General features: G+C 35.3%; 3 protein-coding genes across 4 annotated transcripts; 1 reads left to right on the top strand and 2 right to left on the bottom strand.

Moving 5' to 3' along the window:
* Nucleotides 1–107: 107 nt before the first annotated feature.
* Nucleotides 108–7757, bottom strand: PHT4;3 (phosphate transporter 4;3). 2 transcript variants are annotated; one of them, XM_011084075.3, is made up of 8 exons: nt 7185–7757; nt 4661–4887; nt 4189–4555; nt 3943–3987; nt 3712–3858; nt 3240–3377; nt 3122–3155; nt 108–538 (listed from the first exon to the last, which is right to left on the bottom strand). In XM_011084075.3, exons 1-8 carry the CDS (start codon nt 7623–7625, stop codon nt 354–356), a joined length of 1584 nt encoding a protein of 527 aa, XP_011082377.1. In that variant the 5' UTR covers nt 7626–7757; the 3' UTR covers nt 108–353. The 2 variants fall into 2 exon arrangements, with proteins under 2 accessions (XP_011082377.1, XP_020550553.1); XM_020694894.2 differs by having other exon boundaries at nt 4661–4850; nt 7185–7348.
* An 8025-nt stretch (nt 7758–15782) lies between these two features.
* Nucleotides 15783–18140, top strand: LOC105165166 (protein OCTOPUS-like). The gene is made up of 2 exons (XM_088882002.1): nt 15783–17853; nt 17945–18140. The coding sequence occupies exon 1, from the start codon at nt 16056–16058 to the stop codon at nt 17772–17774; it is 1719 nt and encodes a 572-aa protein (XP_088738128.1). The 5' UTR covers nt 15783–16055; the 3' UTR covers nt 17775–17853; nt 17945–18140.
* Nucleotides 18141–22957: 4817 nt separating this feature from the next.
* On the bottom strand, nt 22958–24854 carry CYP86A1 (cytochrome P450, family 86, subfamily A, polypeptide 1). Its single transcript, XM_011084077.3, has one exon. The coding sequence runs from the start codon at nt 24780–24782 to the stop codon at nt 23220–23222; it is 1563 nt and encodes a 520-aa protein (XP_011082379.1). The 5' UTR covers nt 24783–24854; the 3' UTR covers nt 22958–23219.
* Nucleotides 24855–26243: the final 1389 nt, after the last annotated feature.

Below are 26243 nucleotides of genomic sequence, written 5' to 3'. Positions count from 1 at the left end.
TCGCAAGAATCTTCTCCAACATTGATTCGGATAGCTTAATCTCTTGGCCCAAATAGACAAGGTTCAGAAAAATTAGAACTAATTCATTTGCTAAGAACTCCAGAAAGTTTAGCCCAGAAATGGTATGTAATTCATATGCCTTGTCAATGAGCAAAGAGCTTTTTCATGGACAGAAATGTATGCACAGCCAACTCGTCTAACCACCCTCTCCTATTTACATTCATCTCTTGTGTTGTGGGTGCTGGTGCAGTTATATACAAAATATGAACAGCGTTATAGATTCATGATTTCTACGGCCCTTCTAAACCTAGTTCCCGAGCTTATAAAAGCAGAACTTATCAACTCTAAGAGCACTACGCAGTTTCATCAAAATTGACCCTCTCTCCAGTAGAGAATACATTCCAGAATAAAGCAGCGGAGAAATACAGAAATGCCGTGAGCAATAAAAATCCCTTGAAGGAGCCCACTAATTCAACGAAGAAACCAGCACCAACTGTTCCCACTATAGCAGCAAGTGTCCCACCAGTGTTAGACATACCTATATGCAATAGAAATGGACGTAAGTAAGTTACCAAAACTGCTTGGTAAGGAACTATGAATACTATTTCGTATGTGGATATAAAATTTACTTGTCAGTTTAGTTGTTATGAAACAGTAATGCTCCTTAACATTTTAAGTGACCCTTTAACAGCGCCTGTACCTATGCTAAGATGTTCCAAAATATTAAAAATGATGGCACGATAAACATACATTACCCATAAAATGTATCATATAGGGATAATTACACCTACACTCCTATTGAAAATGCAAAATTACACTTTTTCCCAAAAAAATCTTACAAATGATATTTACACTCCTAAAGACGCACTCATTGGAGGTGGTAAATTTTTTTTATCCTTTATTTTAAACAATTAAATAATAAATGCGGGATAAATGCATTTAAACAATTACAAGTCCTTGGTATTCCACGGTAGTGTGGTTGATGAAAATCTGTAAAACCAAGAACTTGGAGTACCCTAGGAACAATGCAATCAAAGAAAGATATATATGAATTTATAAAGGCTTAATTTTATTTATGGAAGCATGTTGGGCCTGTCATGAGCATAGAAAAAAGATAGTTGGACAATATGTTTTCTTTGAAAGGATAAAATGGTTATTGATTAGGCCTAAGGACCAAAACTGTTAATATTTTAAAATTGAAGGACTAAAATAGAATTCAATATGTTTAAGGACTGAAAACAAATTAGTGGTAACATATGAGGATCAAAACTGTAACTATCCCCACAAATGTCATTATCTTTTTATAGCAAATTTATAATTCATTTTTTTTTTTACTTCAGTTTCGTAATATTTTACGTACATGAATCTAACTAGAATTATTTTTTTTCAATTTGTCCTTAAAATTTAAATTTTCGTCTGAAATGTATTATTTTTCTACCTCCATGATAACCTTTAAAAAGTGATTGACAAGAAGTAAAGTTAGCAATGTACAAAAGATCATTGACTGTAAAATAAAAATGATAAATCAAACTTTCCGTTACTGTAGAATTTTCTAGTTAAATTTAATTAAATGGGTATATTTACCTCACATTTATGAAATTAATTCTTTGTGGTTATTAAGGTAATATAGCTTTTGGTGGTTTTGCTAACACATTCTTACTATATTTTATTTATCTTTATATATTTCATTTACAATGTATTTTTATTCCTAAATTGATTGAGCTTTGATTGATTTTAAAATTAATTATTCATTATTTTTAATTAAAAAAACAAATCTAAACTAAAAATATCCTCAGTAACAAATCACTTCACTTTGTTTTGTGGAGCCCTTTGATTAACTTAATCATATTTGAGTATCAACTATTTTATATAGATTTTACACTTGGTCAGTCATGCAATGTCTAGCACATCCGTCAACTTCTTTCTTCAACAGATTCTTATATAAAAATGTCACTGTGTTTCTTTCGTTTTTTCTCCACAGTTTTAACTTAAATTGTAAAATTATTCCTACTGCATTATTTTTTTTCTTTTGCTAGTTTATTTACTAATAGTTTTTTATTTTTAAATTATTGATATATTAGCTTATTTTCTATTTATTACGCTTTATGCTTACGAAATTAACATCCAACCTATTTACTTAACCTGAACATATAATTATGTAGCTTTAATTTTGCCTATTATCAATAAGCTAATATGAAATTCATGTAGAATCTTACCATCAACTGTTGTATTATCTATCCTAGTGAATGAATACCTTTTAAAATATTTCAGATCTCTTCAAGCAAACACAAATTATATTGAACATTATTTATCTATAGTCTTTCAATTTAGTTAGAGAAATTATTAGCAAAGAGGATATAGGAATCCAATAGTTTCCTCTCACTAAATGGTTTCATTTTCACATAAACCACTTAGAAGCACTTAACTAAGAGCATAGATGTCCTTTTTATAACGAGCACTAAGTTGCTCACACCTGTAAAATTCACACTTTTATATGTAGTGTATATATAGATATATTATCTGTTCATCACCCTCACTCATACCAGCTTCCCCAGCATGCACAGAGGTATAAATAGTAAAGAAGCAGCAGCCAGCCAGGTTCCAGTAGTATGAACTGAGTTTGGAAGCTCCGGAAGTTCTTTCTTTAACTTTGTTAAAGCTTAGGTTTCATCATTCTGGAGTCTCTTCCTTGGATGTATTCTTGTATAGCAGAAAATTCTCTAACAATCCTATCCTAATAAAGGCTATTGGGGGACGACAAGAAAGTGCCATCATGGTCCAAAAATACCAATTAAGTGCACACACATTCTTGGCTTCTCGAATAGAAGGCTCATCAAGCCCACTTCTCAAGAATGCGAGTCCCAAGATGAAGAATTTCAATCCAGTAGGCATAAAAATTTCTGATTTTAGCACTATGGATGGTAGTTACCCAATATTTTTCTGCTTTCTTCAGTGGTTTCTGATTATTCTACTGGCAAGAGGTGATGGATACTGTCTATAAGTATATGGATTTCTATGTGCTCAAACACTATTTTCTCTACTGAGGGCAAGGCCATAAGATGTAGAGTCAATTGAATTTAAATCCTTCAGCATAAAGTTCATGATGAAACAGAAAACATACCATGCAGAACACCAGAGTACTGTGGGGCAATCTCCTGGCAACATAAGAACACGCTAATATGTTAAAAGCGCTAAAACAATTTGCTCTAAAAACTAAATAACTTGCACAAAGAAGAAACCTGAAGGTTGACAAGGAAACCACAATGACTAAATGCTTTCAGCCCAACAGCTAAAGTAAGCCAAGCAGATGCTGTGAATGGAGTTCTTGCTTTGGTTAAACCAATAAGAGCCAAGCCAGGACCAATAAATCCAATCGACTGCCAATAATTTAGAGAGGAGATATCAGTACATACCATATTTTAAAGATAGCATGAGACAGAGCCAGATAATAGAAAAGAAGGGAAGATTTTCAGATTGGTTACAAGCCCATCCTACGAGCCATCTTAGAGAATATTACAATCCAACCACAGTATTAGCTCGCAGATTATGCAAACAAATACATATAACTAAATAAATCATATCAATTTGTGATTTCCATTTGTTCTTTGGTTTTGGTTGCTTTCTTTTTTTTTTTTTGTTGTTGTTTTGGAAGGGTGGGGGTTGGGGTGGCGCCAGGGCACATATCCTAGACAAAGGGAAACCAGGTTAGACCTGCATGATTTTACGAGTCAACGTCACACTTATCCCACTTTGAATCATCATATCTGATAAAACTCCAGCAACGTAGCCTGTGAGAGCCATCATACTCCATGGAACAGCACTAAACCACGCAGCTTGTCTTAGGTCAACATGATATAGCTGCAACAAGAAATTTTCCTTGAAACTTAACTTCCGTAAGCATAAACTGAAGTTAAATTTCTAATCATAATCTTATGACCTCACCGATTTGAAGTAAATTGGCATCCATGAAAGTATGACAAAAAACCCCTACGTGAATGAAGAGAAAAAACTAACATCAGTACAGGATAATCTGGCAAGACCTGGTGGTGTATAAAACCTGTCAAACCAAGCCAACTATGACTTCAAATTTCACCGAAGCAACGCTATTTGGGGTATTCTGATAATTACTTATAATAGATGAAATAGCAGATCTTTTTTCCAAATTCTAAAGGAAGAGGGATATATTACCCAACTGTGCATAGCATTTGCAATAATTAGAGACCAAGTTGGTAGCTTAGAGAGCAAACGCCTGAAAGGGGGAATGCCTTGTCCTGTCTTTGGTTGGTTCTTCGACAGGGAGGGTACTGATGAACTGTTCAGTATGTATCTTAGCTCATGCATTGATATTTGCGGACTCCGGTCAGGAGTGCTTGAGGTTGCTGAAACCCAAACTAACACCCAAAGGAAGCCAGACAATCCAAATATAACAAAGGGTCCATACATGCCACCCTGTGACATGATGATCGGAGAAAGTGTAAGCCCAATAGCACTTCCAAGCTGAAATCCAGCCATTGCAAGTCCTACAGCCCTCGACCTTTCTGTTTGAGGAAACCATCTGCAACAAAAGTCAAGTAGTTATTCATCTTTGTGTTTTAGTTTGGCAAACTTTTGCATCATATCGTACAATATCTGAATATTTAAGGAAATAATTACTAGGTACCTCGCAATCATATTATTCATGCAAGGAAGAGCAACACCTTCGGCAATGCCAAGTAGCATCCGCATTGCAAGTAGAGTCAACAATGATGTTTCTGCTGCCCAAGGAGTGAGCAAAGTAGCCAGAGACCATAAAGCCACCCCCCAAGCCATGACTACCTTACCACCATAACGGTCAACTAGAGTCCCTCCAGCTATAGGTGATATCAAGTATCCCCACAGAAAAGATGACTGCCATTAGAGGCTATCATATCAATCAGATTCAGCAGAAGGAGAGGAAAATACTAAGGTACTAAATACATATTTATGGTATATGTCAACAATGATTCAAGGGCTAGGATTCCAACGAAAACATATAGTAAATACCAATTCCAGGAACTGATCCACACCTTTTTCTAATTGTCTTGATATAAGTAAAATATTAGTTATCAGATCCAAAAAAGGGCTACCTATTAACAAGAGAATATGGGTTCAGCATCTATGTAGAACTTTATGCTAGAAGAAAACAAGAAAAGCAACTGAAAAATATCAGCTAGAACAAACTTTAGCTGCCAGCGACTTCGAGGTCCTTTTGGTACTTCAATCAACTAGGAATTTTGGCAAATTACAGTTACATCTTAAGATTTCAATACCTTATTTCTTTTTGCTGATTCTAATGTATATTTCTCTTTCAGTCAGGATTTCTGGAATTCATTACATGGGTCTTTGCAATTAAAATTACAACATTTTAAGATTAAAAATGAAACTAATGTATCCTTCAATCTCTGACAAAATTAGAGTATTAAAGGAGACGAAAGAAATTAAACAGTGGCCTCCGGTGTCCGGACAAAAGAAGTGATAAGTGTTCCAGTAAAAAGAGAAGTTATCCTTGCCGACTTTACCTAATCTATACAACCATCAGATGGGTCCCTTAGAACATTGCACTTAGAGGATGGTAGTAGGTTTCAAATGGAAGCTATTTTTCCGCACTTAAGAAGGACAGATTTCAGCATATCAGTTTTGAGAGTCGGACACTAATAAGTGCACAATCGATATCGATTTCCAATTGAAAGAAAAGTTGTCATAAAACCCAAAATCAGCTTTAGGGGGGGGTTCAGTAACAATGTGTAATTGACCTGCAGACAGAAAGAAGAAATGTTTCCAAGGATTAAGAGACATAGATGTATGCCTCGCCTTTTGGCCTAATGCTCTACAAAAGATCTAGGCCTGGAAGTTGTGCTTGTTTCCAAGGACAAGAATTTGATTTCATCTCTGTCGTAGTTGATTTTTCATACAACATAAGAAAGCTTTAGATGCTTTTAATGTAGTTGAATCTATTTCAAGGAAGTTCCTTGTCTACATGGTCGAGATGTTATATTCATGACCTACACTTGGAATACACATTGGCTGCAAGCCGTTTAGCTAAATAAAATATTTGAATACAATACAGTAATATTAATGTTTCTTGCCTTGGTGATTTTGGTCATCTTTCCCTTGAGTACTTAATAGGAAGTGTCATTGTATAGAACTACTAATTCAGCTCTCTTCTCAATGGAACCTTTTTTGTGCACTAATTGGTAAAATTTTTATAATATAATTACATTCAGAGTATGACTATTTCATATCACTGCAAATGATTAGTATATAATAAGTGGAATATGGTGAAAGAAGTACTATATTCTGCTCCCTCACATCTAAATGTGAGGATATCCAAAGTCACAATCAGAGCAAAAGATGCTAAACCAAGCATTCATTCACAAAGTATGAGAAAGAAATTCCGGTCCCACTTATAATATGGGAAACATATATTGGCATTAAGTAGTATGAGCATACAAACTCTTGTAAGTTCTTCCCCGTAAATTCATCCCTGTATGTGTCATAAACCTTATAATTCGCCTTTCCTATAATACCAAGTAGGACTTTTAATCATCAATGTACTTTCTCAAGCTGAGCTCTGGTTTTGCAACTGCCAATTCTTTCTTTGATAACAATACTAGTACACAAGATCAATGAGTAACCAGCATTTTGCATCCTTGAAATAGACATGATTTGCACATTGCATCCTGAAATTTGACATTTTGGATAACTGGAACTAGATACCCTTGGCCTTATGCACCCTTCAACGTATTTCTGGTGGATATTCAGAATATGGTTTTACTGGGATAGCATGACAGCTTCTTCAGTCAAGTCATTTTATATTGTCCAGAGGTTTTTCCCTCAATCAATCAACCAGGCCCCATCAGAGCTGGCCTCGTCAATAAGATATGGGGGATGGAAACTTCACAAATTTTGCTGCAAATGACGCCTGCCTGTTGGCAACAGTTATTTAAATTTCTCAACAAATACTAAAAGTGGGCCATATGCAAGCATTTACTCAGTTGTTGGCTCATAGAGCAACCCCTACTCCCCTGAACACAGAGCATATTACAACCAATTCAATAAGAAAACTTAGCTCCGTTATAGCAACCTCTAACATCATACCGGCAGAAAATTCAGTATTGCGCAAGTCAAATTAGAATGACATATAGGGAGGAGAGATTGGGGTTCACCTGAACAACACCGCCAAAAGCTTGACGCCATCCACGAGAAAGGGAAAGTGGGACAATCGCCACAGACATGACAACCCGATCGGCATTACAAAGAACCAAAGCCAACGCAAGCATAGCCACCACTTTAACTCTTTCCGAAGTGATAAACTCCGCAAAACTCGGTTCCCGCAATTCGTTCGAGCCGCCCCTATTGGCTATAGATTGAGCATCATTCGACGAAGCCCTCGTTCTATTGAGTCTCGAATTACAGATTTTAAATGGAACCAGTGTGGCTCCACTAGCAGCAGCACTGAAGCATGGATCGGCGCATTGTCGTATCGACGAGATAGTTGGAGGCAACCCAACCAACTGGGGTTTGTAGGGTTTCTGAGGGTTTTGTTGGCATGGAATTGAGCTTGAGCAGAATCGTTGAGTGAGAGTGGTGAGATAATGGGAATTCATTGTCTGTGAAGAGAGAGAAATAGAAAAGTTGTATGGAAATGAAGCAAAATGAATCCAATCAAGAGGACAGCCATAGCTTCAACTTGAGCTAAGTTTCCGTTTTAGGAGTTGATTAGGTGAGATTCATTAGGTTGTGATTACAATTATCATTATATAATAAAATCTTCAAAGCCTGGACTACAATTCTTGTATAATTCTAATTAATAGGGGGCAGAATGTGTTAGTTACGGTCTTAGGTGTTTAAGAGTAAGCAAAATATAAAAAAATTAAATAGGATATCTAACTTATTACCAAAAATTAAATGGGTCCTAAGGTCATGTTTACTTGTCTGTATTAGATTGTATAAATGAAATAATACAACTCAATTTGTTCTATTATACGAACAATGAACTTTTAAAGTTACATTATTAGGGTCCTACGTCTAAGGTCACAATATCCCCGTCCTACTTTATAAATTATTACAATTTTCATATTGAACTTCACAGCGTGGGCAAGCCAACTATGAATTGCGGGAGTATGTTCAAAAGCTCATCATATAGACGGTAACTTCTATGAAATTCTCAATGAGATAATTCAGTTAGATAACATACTTATTCCAAACATACAGTTTGTTCTATTTAAAAGTTTTTGGGTCAATCCCATGAGAGGTGTGAATGTACATCCTCTTTATCACCTCGTTGATGTAAACTTCAAGAAAGTATACCAAAAGAATGAATCATTCATCCTGACACAACAAGCAGTACAAGTCTATTATATGGAGTACCTAGCATGATTAGAGACAAAGTTGACTGGATAATTGTCTGCAAAATAAAAGTCAGAAGAGTCATTGATAACTCTCGATGGATTGGAGTTGCGTTTCAAGAGGATGAGAAATAACTACTCAACAAGTTGCAACGGACAACCATAATTATGACCTACATGACCTAAATGGTATACAATTAGTCGTCGAGCTTTCTATTGCTAATCAACAAGGAACATATACATCCCGATCTAGGAATTGTGAATCTGATCATGAGTCTGATGAAGATAGTTTTGACGAGGATTACGAAACTGAAGAAGACAATAATTCAGCGTTTCAGTAAGAAGTGTCTGTGTATTTTATGCCCAAATGCACAGACGTCATTATATTTTACCGATAGAAAATTACAAAAATTAGAAAATACCGCATAATAATTTATAAAAATAGTTAACTAGCTAATTTTGTGGACAATTGCACTCACACAATAAAATTGTTTTTAAAAACAAAAAATAACATTTTCTGTTTAGGAACTGTCCAAAATTAATATTATGGTTCCAACTTTGAACGGACATTATAAAAAACAATATCGTTCCTCAATATATTTCAATATCCTAATCAAAAAAAGAGGAAAAATCAAAATATAGAAACTGTCAATTTATGTTAACTGTTCCAAAATTAGTTCCAAAAATTTAATTTCGTGCTAAAATTAAAATTACCGTTCCAAAAGCAATATTTATACAACACTTAGTAGCTTTTTTTCTTTCCTTCTCCCTCTCTCCCTCACTCTCCTCCTCTCTCTCTCTCAAACCGACCTCTCGCCTACCCGCGCCATCCGCCGCCATCAACCACCTGAAACTGTCGTCACCCCTTCTTCGACACTAGTAGAGATAGCTTACCAGTTTATTTTTTTTCCCTCCCTATGTTTGTGATCCGCCCCCCCCCCCCAATTTTTCTTCATTTTTTCCCTCAACTTTACTTCATTTTCCCCTACATTTTCTAAAAATAATTTCCCCCAATTTTCTAAAATCTTTTTCATACACGTTTGACAAAAAAAATTTAAAAAATTATATTTCTGAACATATTTTCAGAAAATTTTTCTAAAATTTTTCTGTAATTTATAGAAATTTTTTCATATTCTTTTTGTAAATTTACCAATTTTTTATCTTCTGAAACTTTTAATACATTTATATAATTTAAAAAAAATAGAAATATTTCAGCAATTAAGTTTTTCATAATTTTTTAGAATTTTAAAAATTTTATGTAATTTTTATAAATATTTGTAATAATTTTCTGTAATTTTTTTTAAATTTTAATTCATTTCTAAAATTTAAAAAAATCATAATTTTTTGTAATTTTAATAATTTTCTGTAATTATTATAAATTGTGATAATCTTTTGGTAATTTTAAAACTATTTAATTTTTTTAAAAAAATTAATAATTTTCTGTAAGTTTTAACATTTTTCATAATTTTCTATTTGTTTAAACTTTTTGGTGATTTTAAAAAAAATATTTTCTATTTTTCTGCAATTATGGAAATATATATCACACTGAAATTAAATTATAATACATTTTTTTCTGAAATTAAAATATATTTATGGAATTATAATATTTTTGTGTAATTTGTGTAATTTTTCAAAATTAATTGTATAGTTGTGTAATTTATACAATTATTGTGTAATTTATTATATAGTGTAATTATTTATGCAATTTACTATATAATTCTGTAAATCTATGCAATTCTTGTCTATATTGTATCATATTGCTTAAATTTTTTGTGAAATTTATTGTATAGATGTGCAATTTATTAATTTAATTAGGCTAATTGATGTAATATTTTTTTTTTACATGACATTAGCCCAATATTTCCAATAAAATAATTTTTACATCATAATGCAAATAATCGCAAAACTTAGATCTATAATCCCAATAATAATATAAATAATTACAAAAATTAGATTAATGTTCCCAATAATAGTATTTTTACATCATGATGTAAATAATCACAAAAATAGACTAATATATAATCCCAATAATAACATTATTTAAGTAATATTATAAATAATCACAAAAATTATAACAATATTCCCAATAATAATATTTTTACATAATAATGTCAACAATCACAAAAATTAGACCAATATTTTCAATAATAATATTATTTACATAACAGTGTCAATACTCACAAAAATTAGGCTAATATTCCCAATAATATCATTATTTACATAACAATGTCAATAATCACAAAATTAGATCAATAATCTCAATAATAATATTATTTACAAAATAATGTCAACAATAACAATATTAAGGTAATATTTCAAATTAAAATATAATTACATAATCATTAGAAATAGAAAACAAATTGAGGACAATATTTTTAATAATTAAAATTATTTTAAAATGTATAGTTCCTTTGTAACCACGTACAAAGAGATCACGCATGCCTTTAAGCTTATTTAGCCCATCAAGTATATTTTGCTAGTAGAACTAGTTAGATTTATCCATCTACATTTGTCAACAAAAGACAATATTGAGAGAAAAGAATGAAAAACAAGCTTAAAGCAATAATTGGTCCGTCTGTATACGTGCACAAGATAATTATACATTTTTAAATAATTAATGAGACAATAATTATAACTTCATGATAATATTTTTCGATGTGTAAGAATTAGTATATTCTTTTTTTATTTACATATTAATAGGCAATAATTGCAAAATTTAGAATAATACTTCTCAATAACTTATTTAGATCATGTCTAGTGGTACTCCTCCTATACCATGTGGTCAAGGACGTGGTAGTGGTAGTGGCTACGGTCATGCTCCGCCACTTATAGCAGCACCGTCGAATGCTTCCCAGGTTAGGGAAGCAGTCCTTCGACCACCCCCACCGCCTGACACAATCGCACCATCCCCAGCCCCATACATTTCAAATGATGCTCGACCATCTGGAGTTGTACCGGCAGTTGATGAGACGATGCAACTGTTATAATAGGGGACTAAAAAGCCAATTGGATTAGTCTTTATGTAATTTGTTTCGATAATTTGGATTTAAATTGTAACATTGTTTATGAATAAAGTGAGTATTCATTATCTGGTAATTGTATTTGTTGTGCTCACTGATTATGTTTATAGGCTTAACATCACAACAAAACCCACAAACCAAATTGTACAACCTATATTATATTAGATCCAATTAGACATCTATGAGTCATTGAATACATAGAGCCAGAAAGGGGTTCACAAGTCTAAGGACCTTTTGAAGGTTCAGAGAATTAGACTTGTAAGTGGAGAACCAAACTGATTGCAAAATTAAATCCTTAGATTGGATCAAGGTAGTGTGTATTTAGTGGGGGTTCCTAAAGTATCTGACGAGAATGACATTCTCACTCAGTGGAGTTCTTCTTTAGAGTGTCACACTTGAACGGTGTCTCTGATAAGGGAGGAATTGAACCTTATTAGACTTGGTTCGATTATTCTTTTCCACTGAACTATTTTGGCCCATATGGCATGGCAAGCCTGTTTTCCCAACGTACTTTAGTATATAGGATGATCCTACGTATATTAAGGGACTAGTGGGAGGCGAACTAGGTTTGTACAAGTTTATTTATTATCCTAAGGGAAATTGAATTTTATTGGATAACTGACATGAGGAGTAGCTCCTTGAGGAATCAAGTGGAGGGACACCTAAGTCAAATATAGCAAACATCATTTATAATCGAATTCTTCCACTAACTCATTGTATTCCAGCCTCTTGAGAAATGACTAGAACACCTTTCTAAGTCTGACCAGTCACGTGGATTATGATCCAAATACATAAGGAGAAGCGATATCGATTTGGATAAATGGCTTGGAGCCATTAGATTCGACATGGAGTACAAACTAGGTTTGGAACTTCCTAGATCTGGAATATTCATTTAGACAAAGTCATGCAGGGTATGACTTAGGTCTAGAAGGAGTAAGAAGGTCAGTAGGAGCTTAATTGTGTTCTTAGTGTTTTAGGTGTGAACGTCTTACTTATAGGAAATGATGTGAAGATGTTGGAAAATACTAAAGCACAAGCATTATTCACTCAATTCTACATGAAGGAATTTGATTCTTTCCCTTATTAAAGGGTTGAGCTGTCCAAGACTTAGTCTTCGTGGATTGATGACGAGCTTAGGAAGATGTTTGACATCCCCTATGTCTTTTGCAATTGACAACATGGGTATGTGGTCCGATGCACTAGATCGAATGTTGTGTGTGCTTTGAGCATAAAAATGGATATCGGGAGTGTATCAAGAAGGCACTGCATAGCAGTCAAGATTACTCTTTAGTACCTAAATAAGGATTAAATAAGTGTTTTTTATGCAAGTCAATAGAGAGTTGATTCTAGAAGGCTATGGTGATACTAGCTTCCAATTATATGTGAATGGTGAAAAGTCTCAATTTGAATTACCTTCAGACTTAATGGAGATATTGTGGCTTGGAATGGTTTCAAGCCGGATGCCTCAATGGTTTCACCATGGAAGTCAAATGTATAGTGAGTGTAGTAGTTGCTCAGGAAGTGGTTTAGATGAAAAACCACATCCAATGATTGAATGTGGAGCGTAGCACGACCAAGCCAGTAGTTACCTAGATAACTAGGCAATGACACAAGCAAAAGAGTCGAGATCTCATCACAGATTCAAGAAATATTCTTTGAATCGATGGTCGAAAGAGGTGACGTGCGATTAGACTGCTTCATTTCGATGGAAAATATGGTAGACCCATGAGACAAAGCTGGTATCGCAGATTGCTCACTCAGATAGGTCTGAGGGATATAGGCGAGTTGCTTTAGGTCAAGTGGGATATTGTTAGAATAGGTGACCTGAAAGCCAATTGAATTGGCGGTTTTGGGAACCATTTAGCAATTAATATGAATATGATATTATCTTGATGAATGTAGTAAGCATTCATCTGTGGCACTATGGATTTGTTGTTCATACTATTTATGTTGAACGTTGTTTTAACATCACAACAAATGTCCATAGACTAATTGAATAATCCATGTAGTTGGGCTGCACATTGGATGGCAGCTGTGGGACCAACTTCTAAGGGTTAGTCTAAAACGTTCAAAGTCGAGGACCTCAAGACTTGGAATCGAGAGTCCTATGTAGATTTTAGCTAAGTATTAGATTCATTGGATGAGTGTCGTGTTTCATCGGTGACAACATGGGATGCTTATTCAATTTTAGTGGATTAGTTGACAAGGATGTTAACTGATTGAACTATCTTGCAGGAATAGTTATATGGTAGCCTTGGAGGCTTGGTCAGTATGACTTGAATTCTCGGATCCGATAATACAGGATAGTTCTTGAACTTTAGGAAGCATGATAGTCGCTGCATATGATGGCTATATCTTAGATCTGACTAGATATGATTGTGTCTTCGATGTGATCGTTATAAGCCTTATCTAGTGTAGTTGGAGTATATAGTGAGGATGGCGGATTCAAGATAGAACCCGTTCCCTATCAGTATATTATGGATATATCTCCTATGCACTCTCAGATTGTTTTGAATCTCTAAGTCTATGGCTATAGTGATTGGTCGAATAAGAAATGGTTTTATTTGTCGATCAAATGAGTAAACGCATCTCAAGTATTCAGCATAGTTGTCTGGTCTAGGATGGGAACCGACGCCCACTTGCATGCCCTAAACTAAGGCCGGGAGATGGTCGACACTTGTATGGAACTCGAGAGTGTAAATGTTCACGCTAACATTCACTCAGTCTTTGTGCCAGGGACAAGTGCTAGATGACCACCCATGGTCACCAGTGTTTCTGATTGATGGTTGATTGAAAATAATTAATTAAATTAGATTTAATTAATTATTTGTGTTGGACAAAATGTTCAAGTCTAGTTGAGGGTGAACCAAAAGTGTCACATACAAATCATTATGGAATTGATCGAATTAATTTCGAATTAATTCGACAAGAAACAAATTAATTTAATCTAATTAAATTAATTCAAGGAGAATATATAAAGGTAAATTAATTTTAAATATGCGTAAATAGAATATTACCGACTGAATAATTGAAAAGAAAGAATGTTGCTTTTTTGTAAAAGCATTCTTGCGTGTATTTAATCGATATACATTTTGTAAAGTAAAGGTGATTACTCTAGTCCCCATACTATTATAAGAAGGGATAATTATATTTAAATTCTTCTATTTATAATTTATTATAAATTATTTTTGTTTTTTAGATAATTATACATACACTTATTAAAATAATAATATCATTTACGCAAATTACCTTTTAATTTTTTTTTAAAAAGTTACACACACCCCTAAAAATTTTAGCATCATTACACAAATTACTACTATTTTTTTTTATTGTTATGGATGGTTTCTGTAATTATGCATAAGATAGGGAAGATTTGTGTAATCAAAACATAATTATCTCTTATAAATAGTATACATAAACATAGTTTTCTATATACATATAAATATGTTCCATATAAATACATATAAATAGATTAAATGCAATTTACTCCCTCTGATATGTAAAATGAGTAAATACCTCTGAGAAAAAAGAATTAGCATATTAAACCCTTTATGTTTTCAGAAACGAAGCAAATCGCCTCGTATCAATAATTTAGATAGAGAAATAATTTATTTTATTTTTTAAAAAATATGAAATAATTTGTTATTTTATTTTTTATAGATTTTTTTTTGTTTATTTTCATACGCATGAGAGTGTATCAAAATTCACATTTTTTCTCATATAAAATATATAAAAAGTGTATCAAAATTCTACAGGAGTTTGTTTCAGTCCAGGTCCAAATATCAAAACTCAAAACACTCAACTACAATCTTAAAACCGATCCGAAATAAGGCTTTGTTTGGTTTTATGTTTTTGCTTTTTTCAATATAAGATATAACACACTTAATATTTATTTTTGTGTTTTTACACTTTATCGGTATGTTTTTTATTTTTTAATTTTTTTATATATAATATATATACATTAATATATAATATAAAAAAGACATGATTTGACAGTAAATAATGATTTTTGTCTCCAAAAAATACAATATTAAAAATACAATATTTATATATATACATATTTATATATAAAAGATATATAAAAAAGATATGATTTGACAATAAATAGTGATTTTTGTGTCCCAAATCCCAACGTCAAATCTACACCACTTATTTTAAAATATTTTTAATTATCTCAAAACAAAAATTCAAACATAAGTATTTATTTTCAAAACACACTTATTTATCTTTATTTTTCTTTCTCTATCTCCAAAACACAAAACAAAACACTCGAACTTCATATGAAAACAGAATGGTTGGGTCCGAATTCGTGTTTGTGACCCATACCCATTATTATCCCTACACGAGAATATGATTCGACACATAACATAATGATCTGCATTAATTTTTGTACACATGATGTCCAATTTCTTGCTCAGACAAATAATTACTTAATGGAGGGTTTATCGAGGGTTCTTGTCTTCGCCTCGTTACCATCCTTCTCTTTCCTTGGATACCTTTCTATCCCCTGCCCCTCTCTCTGTCTTCGTCTGCACATATCTATATCTCAGTTTTGAGGCAGACTTACACGCTCCAACTTAGTCGTCATCACTCGCACTTACCTCATTTTCACACGCACACATACACTGCAGTATATCTGTAAATGCATTAATTCCACATTCTCACTCCAATGCCGCTTAGAGCCGACTCCCGATCCCGGGCGCGAATCCGCTCCGGGATCCGTACCACTCGCCGTCGTTCCCCCTGTTACCGTCATCCTGACGAACCCATCACAGGAATCTGCGCCTCATGCCTCCGCGAGCGGCTATCTGGTCTTGACGCTTCTTCCGCCATGAATGTCGCGTCGCCTGAGCTCCGCAGGTGCAGGTCAGTGGTTTCGTTTTCGAAATGCGAAGCTTCTTCGAGTGCCTTGAACGAGCCGAGGCGTAGATCCTGCGACGTCGTCGCAGGTCGGAGTTCGCTTTCTAATCTTTTCGATGCAGACGATGTAAGGAGTGGATCCGAAAGTGAGGCGAAGGTCGAGTCGAAGAATGTGGGGCTGTCGAGAGTCACTTACACTGTGGTCGAATCGAAGAAAAATCACGACGAGAGTAGGGTTTTGAGTAACAAATTGGGGGAAATGAATATGGATTGTGTAGACAGTGATGCGGAATTTGAAGATGGAGACTTTAAGACTATGAAAGAATATATAGATCTTGAATTTCAGAATAAGATAAAGAAATCTAAAGATCTGAAAGAAATCGCTGGGAGTTTCTTTGGGGCGGCTTCACTTTTCAGTAAGAAATTGCGGAAGTGGAGGCAAAAGAATGATAAGAAAAAGAAGGTCAATAATAGCAGCAAAGGCAAGAGCGTGGCCGGCGACAATGGGACTCTTAAGTTGTTTCAGGATGAGAGAGAATTGGGGGAAAATCATTCTGAGACTGTGGGGAGAAGATCGTGTGATACGGAACCCAGGTATTCGGTTGATGCTTGTCGGATTTCATTTGAGGAGCCGAGGGCTTCCTGGGATGGGTATATGATAGCAAGGACAATTCCGAGGCTTGCTCCAATGTTTTCTGTTGTTGAGAATGGCATTTTGGGGAATATGAATAGGTTTGAGAATCATAGGTTGTCAGTTGATGGGCCGATGCATTCAATAGTAGAGGACGAGAGTAGCTCTGGGGCTTCAGGTTCAGGCAACTCAAACTCAGATTCCTCCTCTTCCATGAGGGGAAGTAGCTTTGACCGGTCAAGCTCTGTTCGGAGTTTTGGGAAGAAAGTGATCAGTTTGGATGATCGTGGAGCATCTCCTGCGAATGTTAAATTGGTGATTACAGAAAAGGAGTTGAAAGATTGGCATTTGAGTTCTAGCCGGGACGAGGGTTTGGAAAAGTTTGGATCCATAACTAGAAACGCCGCTGCTATTGAAGATGTTGGTAACTTGAGTATGCAGGCGAAAAAGTCTGTTAGATGGCGTAGAGTTTGTAATGTGTTTGGTTTCAGACACAAGAATAGTGAGAATGTCTGTGAGACCTTTGCAGGAAATATAATGGACCATTTTATTGATGAAGCCAGTGACAAGCCAGGGACGGAGGCTGGTGAACATGTAAGAGATGGTGGTTGGAAGCTTACACGCAGCAGTAGTGTTGTTGGTTCCAGAAATTCATGTGATGTCACAGGATTAAATCCTAGGAGGAGTGTTGATAATGCAGGTGGATATGCTTACATGGGGAGGGAGGATTTTAAGCTGGAAAGAAACATGAGTGCTAAACATTCTTCTGCTGACCTCGACAGTGGGGTAACACCTTTCTACATGACACCATTGAGGAGCCTGAGGAATAGTAAGTCTGGAAAATTCAAGCTACAGAATTCACACTCTGTTGCTGGGCATGTTTTGCAATTAAACTGACTGAAGGTAGACAAATTGTTCTTGGCAAGAACATCAACTTGTGAACCATATGGATGTTACCTTCCTCTTATGCAACAAAGTATGTAATACTACCAGATAACTGTTTTTAATGGTTTTTATTACTTAACATAATAGCAGATCCTTCATTTTGTTTCGTTTGTTTATTTCAGTGGCCTCTCGTTCTTCTTCTGCTAGGAAAAGCGTAGTTTACTGCACATGTGCAGGAGGTTTTGGATTGACAAGAAATATAGAGAGAAAGAAGTGTCGTTATAACCTACTAGAGGCTGCATATACCTTGTATTCTGCCAAATATTGTTAAGATTCTAGCAGATAGACAGTTGAGTTTAGAGCATTTGGTTTAAGCTAGCTTGTGTGTCTGCTTGGGGATCAAGTTTGCCGCTTGTGAGTTGGCATTGGACTGCAGCTTGCCTTAGTTCATGTAAGTTTAAGGATAGCCATCATCTTATAATCTTGGACATATTACACCATTTGTGGCATGGCAGATAAAGATTAAATTCAGCCTATTAAATGTTGTACAATTTCTGCTGCAATCGATAAAAGGGCTGTTCACTTAAATGGAAATAGCTGTTATCAATGATTTATTACTACAATTTTCACAAGTTTCAAGGATGCAATTTATGGAAATGCCAGTAGAATTAAGTGTTCTAACTAATCTTCGGTGCCGAAACTTATGGTGACAATGACGAAACTTATTCTCGAGTAGACATTTCATTTAATCTGCTTTATTGAATCTAGAGTTGTAGTTATGATGTCAGGCAGTCGGTCTTATGCATAAGGTTGAGATACACACATGCTAGCAAGAGTTTGCATCTTAGGTGGACCCTTTTCTCTCTCGCAGTTATTTTTCTTATAGGCTTCCATGCGTTTGAATTGTCCGTTGAAGTATATTCTAAAGTCCCATGCGTCCATCGACCTCTTTCTGGCCATTTGTCTCTGTGATAGTTCTTGGTTCTTGGCGCTTAACTGATGTTTGGCTTGGTGATGCATTCCAGAAACTAGTGTATTCTCCACCTGAATGTTTGGTCTTTCAGTCTTTCTGAAAATTGCATTTGACTGTCAGAAGTGAGCAGATTGTGATGCATACCTCCTACATGGGCTAAGGAAGGGCATTAGCAATGTTTTAAGAATTCGATCGAAAACCGAACCGCGTAATATATATCTTAGTAGCATTAGTTAACAAATTATTTATCATATAAGAAATTTTTAAAAATTTCAAAGTAGATTCGTTTTAATTAACAACTCACAATAAAATTTAACAATTTATAAATTAGAAAATTAGAAGAAAAATTAAAAAATTAATGGTAGTTGCAACAAATATTTTGATTTGTTAGGGACATGTCAAGAGTAATTAAAAAATGAAAACAAAAATAAAAGAAAGGAAACTCAAGAAAATGAAAAAACTCCGTTTTGCACCTTATCAACAGATTGTTGAAATAAGAGATCAAAAAATCGATTGGATTTAAGATTTTGATAATTATTCAACAATTTTTATTAAATTAATATTATCTTCATGAATATAGTAAGTATACATCCTTCGCATTATATGTTTGTTGTGCTTACTGTTTATGCTAAATAGTGTTTTGACTTTACAATAAATGTCCATAAACCAGTTGAAAAATCTATATAGTTGGGTTGCACAATGAATGATAATTATGAAATCAATTTCCATAGATTGGTCTAACACGTTTCAAGTCGAGAACATTGATACTAGGTAATGAGAGTCTATAATGACTTGTACTAAATATTACATTCAATGGATAATACCGTATTTCATCGGCGACATACTTCGTATAGCACATTCTGAGGGAACTACGATTTTCTCCTCATCATAACCAGAAGCACAATTGACTTCTCATACTCGAACTTATACATATATACATATCAACACCATAAAATAAAACTTTTACAATTAACACACGTTATCCACATATCATTACTTTATATTCTCCAAAACATGATTTCTATCTTACTATTGAATAAGGAGAAAACCGCATATCGGCCTGACCTGATTAGAGTGCACAACTTGGACCTAACTTTTGGAGTTATTTAATTTTTTATTAATAAAAATATGACGAGTCGTGATTTAACGTCATTTAATCCTATTAAAATAATGCAAACAACAGCCAAATCGCGATCACTAATCACGACACCAAGTCGTGATTTACAATACCGACTTGCTGTTTTTCCTTCTTTTTTTGTTTAAATACTTTTGTATAATTTAATTATATATAATTAATTTTTAATAACATATTAAAATTCAAAAAATTATAAAATTAATATTGTATTAATTTAAAAAATTACAATTAAGTGTACAAATGTAATAGTGTATATTTTTGTACAATTATAAAAAATTACAATGAACTATTCAATTTCAAATGTCAAAAATGTCCACCCATTCCACAATTGCGTCTGTTGCGTTGACGCCGAGGTCTTCTTATTTCCTTGTCCACATTTTGCACTGACTCATTTTATGCCTCATTTTTATCACCACCGAACCGACTTGATATTACGGAACTAGACTCCACATTGTCACGAAATGTACCAAATGATGAAAATGGAATTGGTGAAAATTGTATCCTTGTGCATATGGTTAATTAATACCAAGACTAAGGTCAAGAGAATAATTTTGTGTTTGGTTTGACATATATGGAGTTGATTGAAACCATTCGCCTTCAGACGGTTGAGGCATGTAATAATCTTGAGGCGGTTGAGGCACGTAACAATCTTGAGGTGTATATACTGTAGAAGGACCAGCTATATCCACCCCAATATCATGACCTTCAACTGAACCAGTAGACATTCGGCTAGAACTTCTTCTTTGCCTATGGGATGTTGTGGGAGCATACCCACAACATCGGATGGAGAAGCAATTTGTTGTGGCTGTTGGGTTATAGCTTCCTTGATAATATGTAGCCCATGTTCAAATCTATCCACCAATTGACTATACCCTTCAATATTTAGTGATCTAGATTGACATAAAGTTTCAAGGGCATTCACCTCATTTACTTGAAAATTGTAGAAAAGTAATGAGTCTTGTGTTGTTAAAAAAAATTTAAAATAAAATATGTAATATTATATACTAACATACCACAACTTGCAACATAGGTGCTTCTCCAGGTTGGTACCCGCTTTCCACATGTCTATCAGTAGAGGATGATACGAAATTTCTTGTTATGTTGTAGTACCATTCCCAATAACCTCGTTCTGTTTTCCTTCTATTGAAAATAGGTGGCCTCTGTACAACCGTGTCATATCGTCTTTGTCATCTAGTGATATATTGTATGTGTTGCAGGTATCAATCTGCGCTCGTGTGATTTTTACGGGAAATTTGATGGAGGTTCATATCCCGAGTATCCGTCGATTCTGATACATTTTGCCTCATCCCGAATTGACAAATAATTCGTTCGAGACGATGCATTTCAACTATGACGTAGAATATCAATGGACATGATGACCTCGACAACTGGGGGTTCAATTCATCGGCGTAAGCCATAATGACATCCGAGTCCATGTCATACGGCTGTCATATGAAGTGTAATAAACAAAAAGATGTAAATTAATACGTATTTAATTCACGCTATAAATGTACGTATAATATTGAAAATAAGTTACCTGATCCGCCTGCATCTCATCCAGTATTTCTCTTATGACCCGGACAGTTCCCCGTACTGTTCGGGTGAAAGTGTGCTGACAATTCCAAGTAGCTCCATATGGTGCTGCTGGGAGCCAGCGATTGTTATCCATTGGACTTGGTCCATAAATAGTCGCTGGGCACCAAGTCCAGGGCAAAGTGGAGTAATCTGTGACCATGCCCAAATCTGCACGAACAATACAAGTATGTATTATTAATTAATATTAATAGCAAAAAAATTGTGTAAGAGTTATTAAGTAAATTTTACCTGCAGCAATTGTAGCGCGCCACCAATTGCCGCTTTGCCTTTTGTGCTTGCATTGCATAATTCGCGATATAAAAATGCCTGCACAACACTCCCCCAACTATAGTTTCTCGTTGTTTCTATATCTTCTAATTTTGAGAGATATAGTTTTCCCCTTGTTTCTTTAGCTCCTCAATCTGTTGTCGCAATTTCTCAATCTGACGACTAACACTGTCAACCTCAGCTCGCGAAATGCCAAGTTGTCGTGAGACTACACTTTTCCTTGTTACCTCATTCGACATTGTCCTTTTGGGACCTTTCTCAGGTATCCTTGATGTTACTCAATCATATTCCACTTCAACTTTGTGTCCTTTGAACAACTGCCGTCTTGCTCTCTCTCTATGAGGGGTCACTGTCCTCCTTTCGTACTCCACTATGATTGTTTTACTAGCTTCTTTGATCATTCGCTATAAATTAGCTCGCCTTAAATGTAGGACTTGTTCGTCATCCCTTAACGATGTCTCCTCCTCAACACGTCGATCTCTCCTGGATTATCCCTCTATATTGGTCCCACTTGTTCTCAATTTCCCATGGGCGGCCCCAAAATGATGCAGGTCGCTAGATTCGGGTCGGGTCGTGACTGTGGATCGCCTAAATCCCTCTTCCAGATTTTTATAAGTGGATCTTGAGAATAGAGAACACGTTAAACTTGTTGGAATGCTCTCAGCTAAAGCCCTCCGATACTTAAGTTAAAAAGTGGGGTCGAATTCGATCTAGAAGAACTAATTGGGTCGAAATAGCATTAATTGCACATGCCATAAATGTTTATGATTGGCGGTATTTATAGTTTATCATACCGTATGAAATGGCTCCACGTGGCAGGATCTGGATATATATGTGTCAGATGATCCAACAGCTTATCAGTCGGGTCAGGTCGAACGACCGACTCACAGGTTTACACGGGTATCTTGTCCTCTTTTGCAATTTTCATGGGATTTGAAGGATATTTTCATCCTTTTATGTGTCAAGGGACTACTACCCCATCACATTTATTATATAATTGGTGTAAATTTAGAAGAGTTGAGTTCGAACTAGAACTTTCCTATTATGAGATGTGATTTACAACTTAAACGAAGATTGCGGGTCTGTTTGGTTGTCGAAACATTTGTTGTTGTTGCAGTTAATTTTGTTTCCTAGCGACGGAAGCCTATGATTATAAATGATAACAGAAAATATGATCTTTTTTCTTTTCAAACTAAATTTGGGTTCAACATCGGACCATCCAAATCCCTGGAAATTGAATGTCTACTAAAATACAATCATATGCAATTATTGTACCTTTGGAGTTACTAATACATATGTGCACAACAGTATCGTAAACAAGTACCCAAACAAAACAAACATTTTTTAGGAGTAGAAACAAAGTTAAAAATGACCAACATTATACTGCTTCGATATCAGCACACGCCTCATCGCATTCCACATATCATTCTTCTTGAGGAAAATTCGAACCCACACTTGATTTATGTCCCACACCGTCTTAATTAGTCTATGCAGACACGGCAGCTTTTGGTTGCGCATCCAGTTCGCGAGGCTTTAAATAAACTTTAAGCCCATTCTTCATGAACAGAGTCAAAGACATCTTCTGCTCCACCCGATGACCAGGAACCAAGGAAAGTCTGTAACGGAGGAGCACAGCAGAGGCTACTGACTTCATTTGCAGGTAAGCCAAGTCTTTGCCTAAGCAGGTCCTGGGTCCACCATTGAAGGCCACGAACTTATACGCATCCTTTGGTGGCTCGAACCGATCCCCGCCGGGCGAGAGCCATCGCTCGGGCTTAAACTCTAAGCAATCTTCGCCCCAAATACTCTTCATCCTCCCAACTGAATATATGGAATATGTGACTGTGGAACCTGCCGGCAAAACAGTCCCATCAGGCAAAACATCATCTGACACGACGTATTTGAAGTCCTCCGGAACCGAGGGATATAAACGCAGTGTTTCAGCCAGGGCAGCTTTGAGATAAACCAATCTATCGGCTTCATCAAACGTCAGAGGCTCTTCAACCCATTTATCCGTGTCTTTGCCGCGAGTTTCTTGTAAAACTGCAGAAATTTCATGGATGATCTTTTCTTCAACACGAGCTGTGTTCATGACGAGCCAGAAAAACCAGCTGAGAGCGACTGAGGACGTGTCACGTCCGGCGAGAACAAAGTTGAGGGCAATGCGCTTGAGGACTGAGCATGGAAACAGGTTCCCATCAGCGTCTCTCTTCTTCATGAACCGGGACAAGAGATCGTCGGATGGGGTCTCTTTTCGGGCATCCAGAGCCTCAGTCATGTAGTTTTCCACAATCTGTAGGCTTTTTCTCAACCTCTTTTCAGCCCCAACGTCTAGAATTTTTTTCAACCTCCAGAGAAATCCCGGGTAGAGTAATCGCTGGAGAGTTGCTTCAGTTGCGGAATCAAATGCAATTGCGAATGGATTTTCAGGTAAATCTGGGGATAGAGTCTCCGGGTCTTTACCAAATGTCAGCCCACATATGTTGTCAAAAGTTAGACGAAGCAACAAGTCTTGCAAGTCGACCGAGGTGTGATGTTTGGCAGCCTTCTCCAGGATGATCCAAAGACGGGTCCTAATAGTCCGGTTCACCCACCGGGCCATGGCTTGGCGAAGGGTCCGAGTAGTGAACTCAAGAGCAGCAGTCTTTCTCTGTATCAGCCATGTTTCTCCATCACTGTTGAATATACCTTGCCCTAGCAGATCATGGAAGGCGGTCTGCCAGGTAGGGCCTTTCGGGTAGTTATCGAACCGGGTTCGAAGAATATGCTCAATGTTTTTGGGGTGACACGTGACCGTATAGAAGCCTTGTTTACAAGCGAAAAAGGGGATGGCAATTGTGCAGGTTTGGTATGTCGCAGCAGGCCCCGTGGCTCGGAGGTTACTGGCTATCCAGTCATGGATGCGCCTCCTGTTCATGAATAGATGAGGGAGGCTGCCGACCAGCGGCCAAGCCTTGGGGCCGTTGAGCGTTCTTGCTAGCAGCCAAAACCATAGCAGATAAGCAGATGTTGCAGCGGCAAGACTGAAGAAAAACAGTACAGTGTCCATTTCCAGGGAGAGAGCAGTTGTGATATGTATTAAGAGGGTTTAACTTTCTGGTGAGAAAGGAGTGAAAGATTTGAAGTGAATGAGAAAGGTGAGAAGGATAGTGAGTTTATATACACAAAGAGTGATATTAAGAGAGAGAATTAGGAGAGAGTCGGTAGGAATGAAGGAGGAGAGGTCGCTGTTTGGTTTGATACTAAGGAGAGGAATTTCCATACGTTATAGTCATGCACGTCCTTCTTTTGAGCCAAGGTTATTAGCAATTCTAATTTCATTATATTTTAATAATTATCTAATAAATTAATTACTTTTTAATATGTGATTAATATATATTTCTAAAAATAATTAATTATTGTAAGATAGGAGTGATATATAATTTATTGGGTGTGGGAAAATATAAATTTTTAGTTACAAAGTCGGGAAGAAGTAATGGGGGGTGGTGGAGACAATATAGAACTTGATAATTTGAATTCAGATATTTTATCATAAGTTGATGTTATACTTCACTTTGTGTATGCATATCACATATATGACTCATAATTTACTTTGTGTATACATATTGCCAGTATAATATAGAGGTGGTAGATGAGTCGAGCCGGCTCGTGAGCTTTATGAGTCGGTATGATTTTGAGCTCAACTCAAGCTCGAAAAATTCGAGTTCGAGTCGAGCCAGTTTGAGCTCGAGCTCAAATCTCTGTGTTCATCAGCTCGCGAGGATTTTTATTTTTAAAATTTTGTATATTTAATTTCATATTCAATACTTTATCAATTTTATATTCAAAATTGACCGTATATTATAATTATTAATCAATTTCATAAATATATTAGATAATAATAAATTATGGTACTTTTATTTATACATTTAATATTTCTACAAAAATAAATTTAATCAACAACTTAGTAAATGATAATACTTTTTATAATTAAAATTATTATTTAATATGAGACATAAATTTTGTCATATTTCAATATATTCGTATTGTGTTATACTTTTTTTAATTGATAGGTAGTTCACTTATGCTTTTTATCAATTGTTGAGTTTTATATTTATATCGAGATACATACTATGCATTACGCAATCTATTTTATTACTTATACATTTATGTCAAAATTTAGAATTTTCTATGAATTAATCTAACAATAATAATAATAATAATGATGATGGTTGAACAATTTTAATTATTTTTATTATTATTTTATTATATATATAATGAGATAAAAAAGTTCAAACAATAATTATGATATCATAAAATCCGGGCACTCGATTGCATATCAGACTGTGTACATTAGATCATATCAGACGGTATGATTTAAAATTACAAGGTCTGATTCAACGATACACTGTCTTGAATGATTACTCTTATGATTCGAGTACGATATTTCGACATCCTTAATTAAATAAGTCTAAAACTTTACCAAATATATTTTTCTGTAAGTTTGATTATCTCTAACGGTTTGATCTGA

Source organism: Sesamum indicum, linkage group LG6 (genome assembly GCF_026168435.1).
Source record: "Sesamum indicum cultivar Baizhima isolate 11 linkage group LG6, ASM2616843v1, whole genome shotgun sequence".
In the NCBI taxonomy this organism is placed as follows: domain Eukaryota; kingdom Viridiplantae; phylum Streptophyta; class Magnoliopsida; order Lamiales; family Pedaliaceae; genus Sesamum; species Sesamum indicum.
Note: the sequence above shows the minus strand (reverse complement) of the source record. Positions and strands in the feature narration are given on the sequence as shown.

What these genes read in the sequence shown, in the direction of transcription:
- CYP86A1 (XM_011084077.3), bottom strand. Translation starts at nt 24,782, where the DNA reads ATGGACACTGTACTGTTTTTCTTCAGTCTTGCCGCTGCAACATCTGCT.
- LOC105165166 (XM_088882002.1), top strand. Translation starts at nt 16,056, where the DNA reads ATGCCGCTTAGAGCCGACTCCCGATCCCGGGCGCGAATCCGCTCCGGG.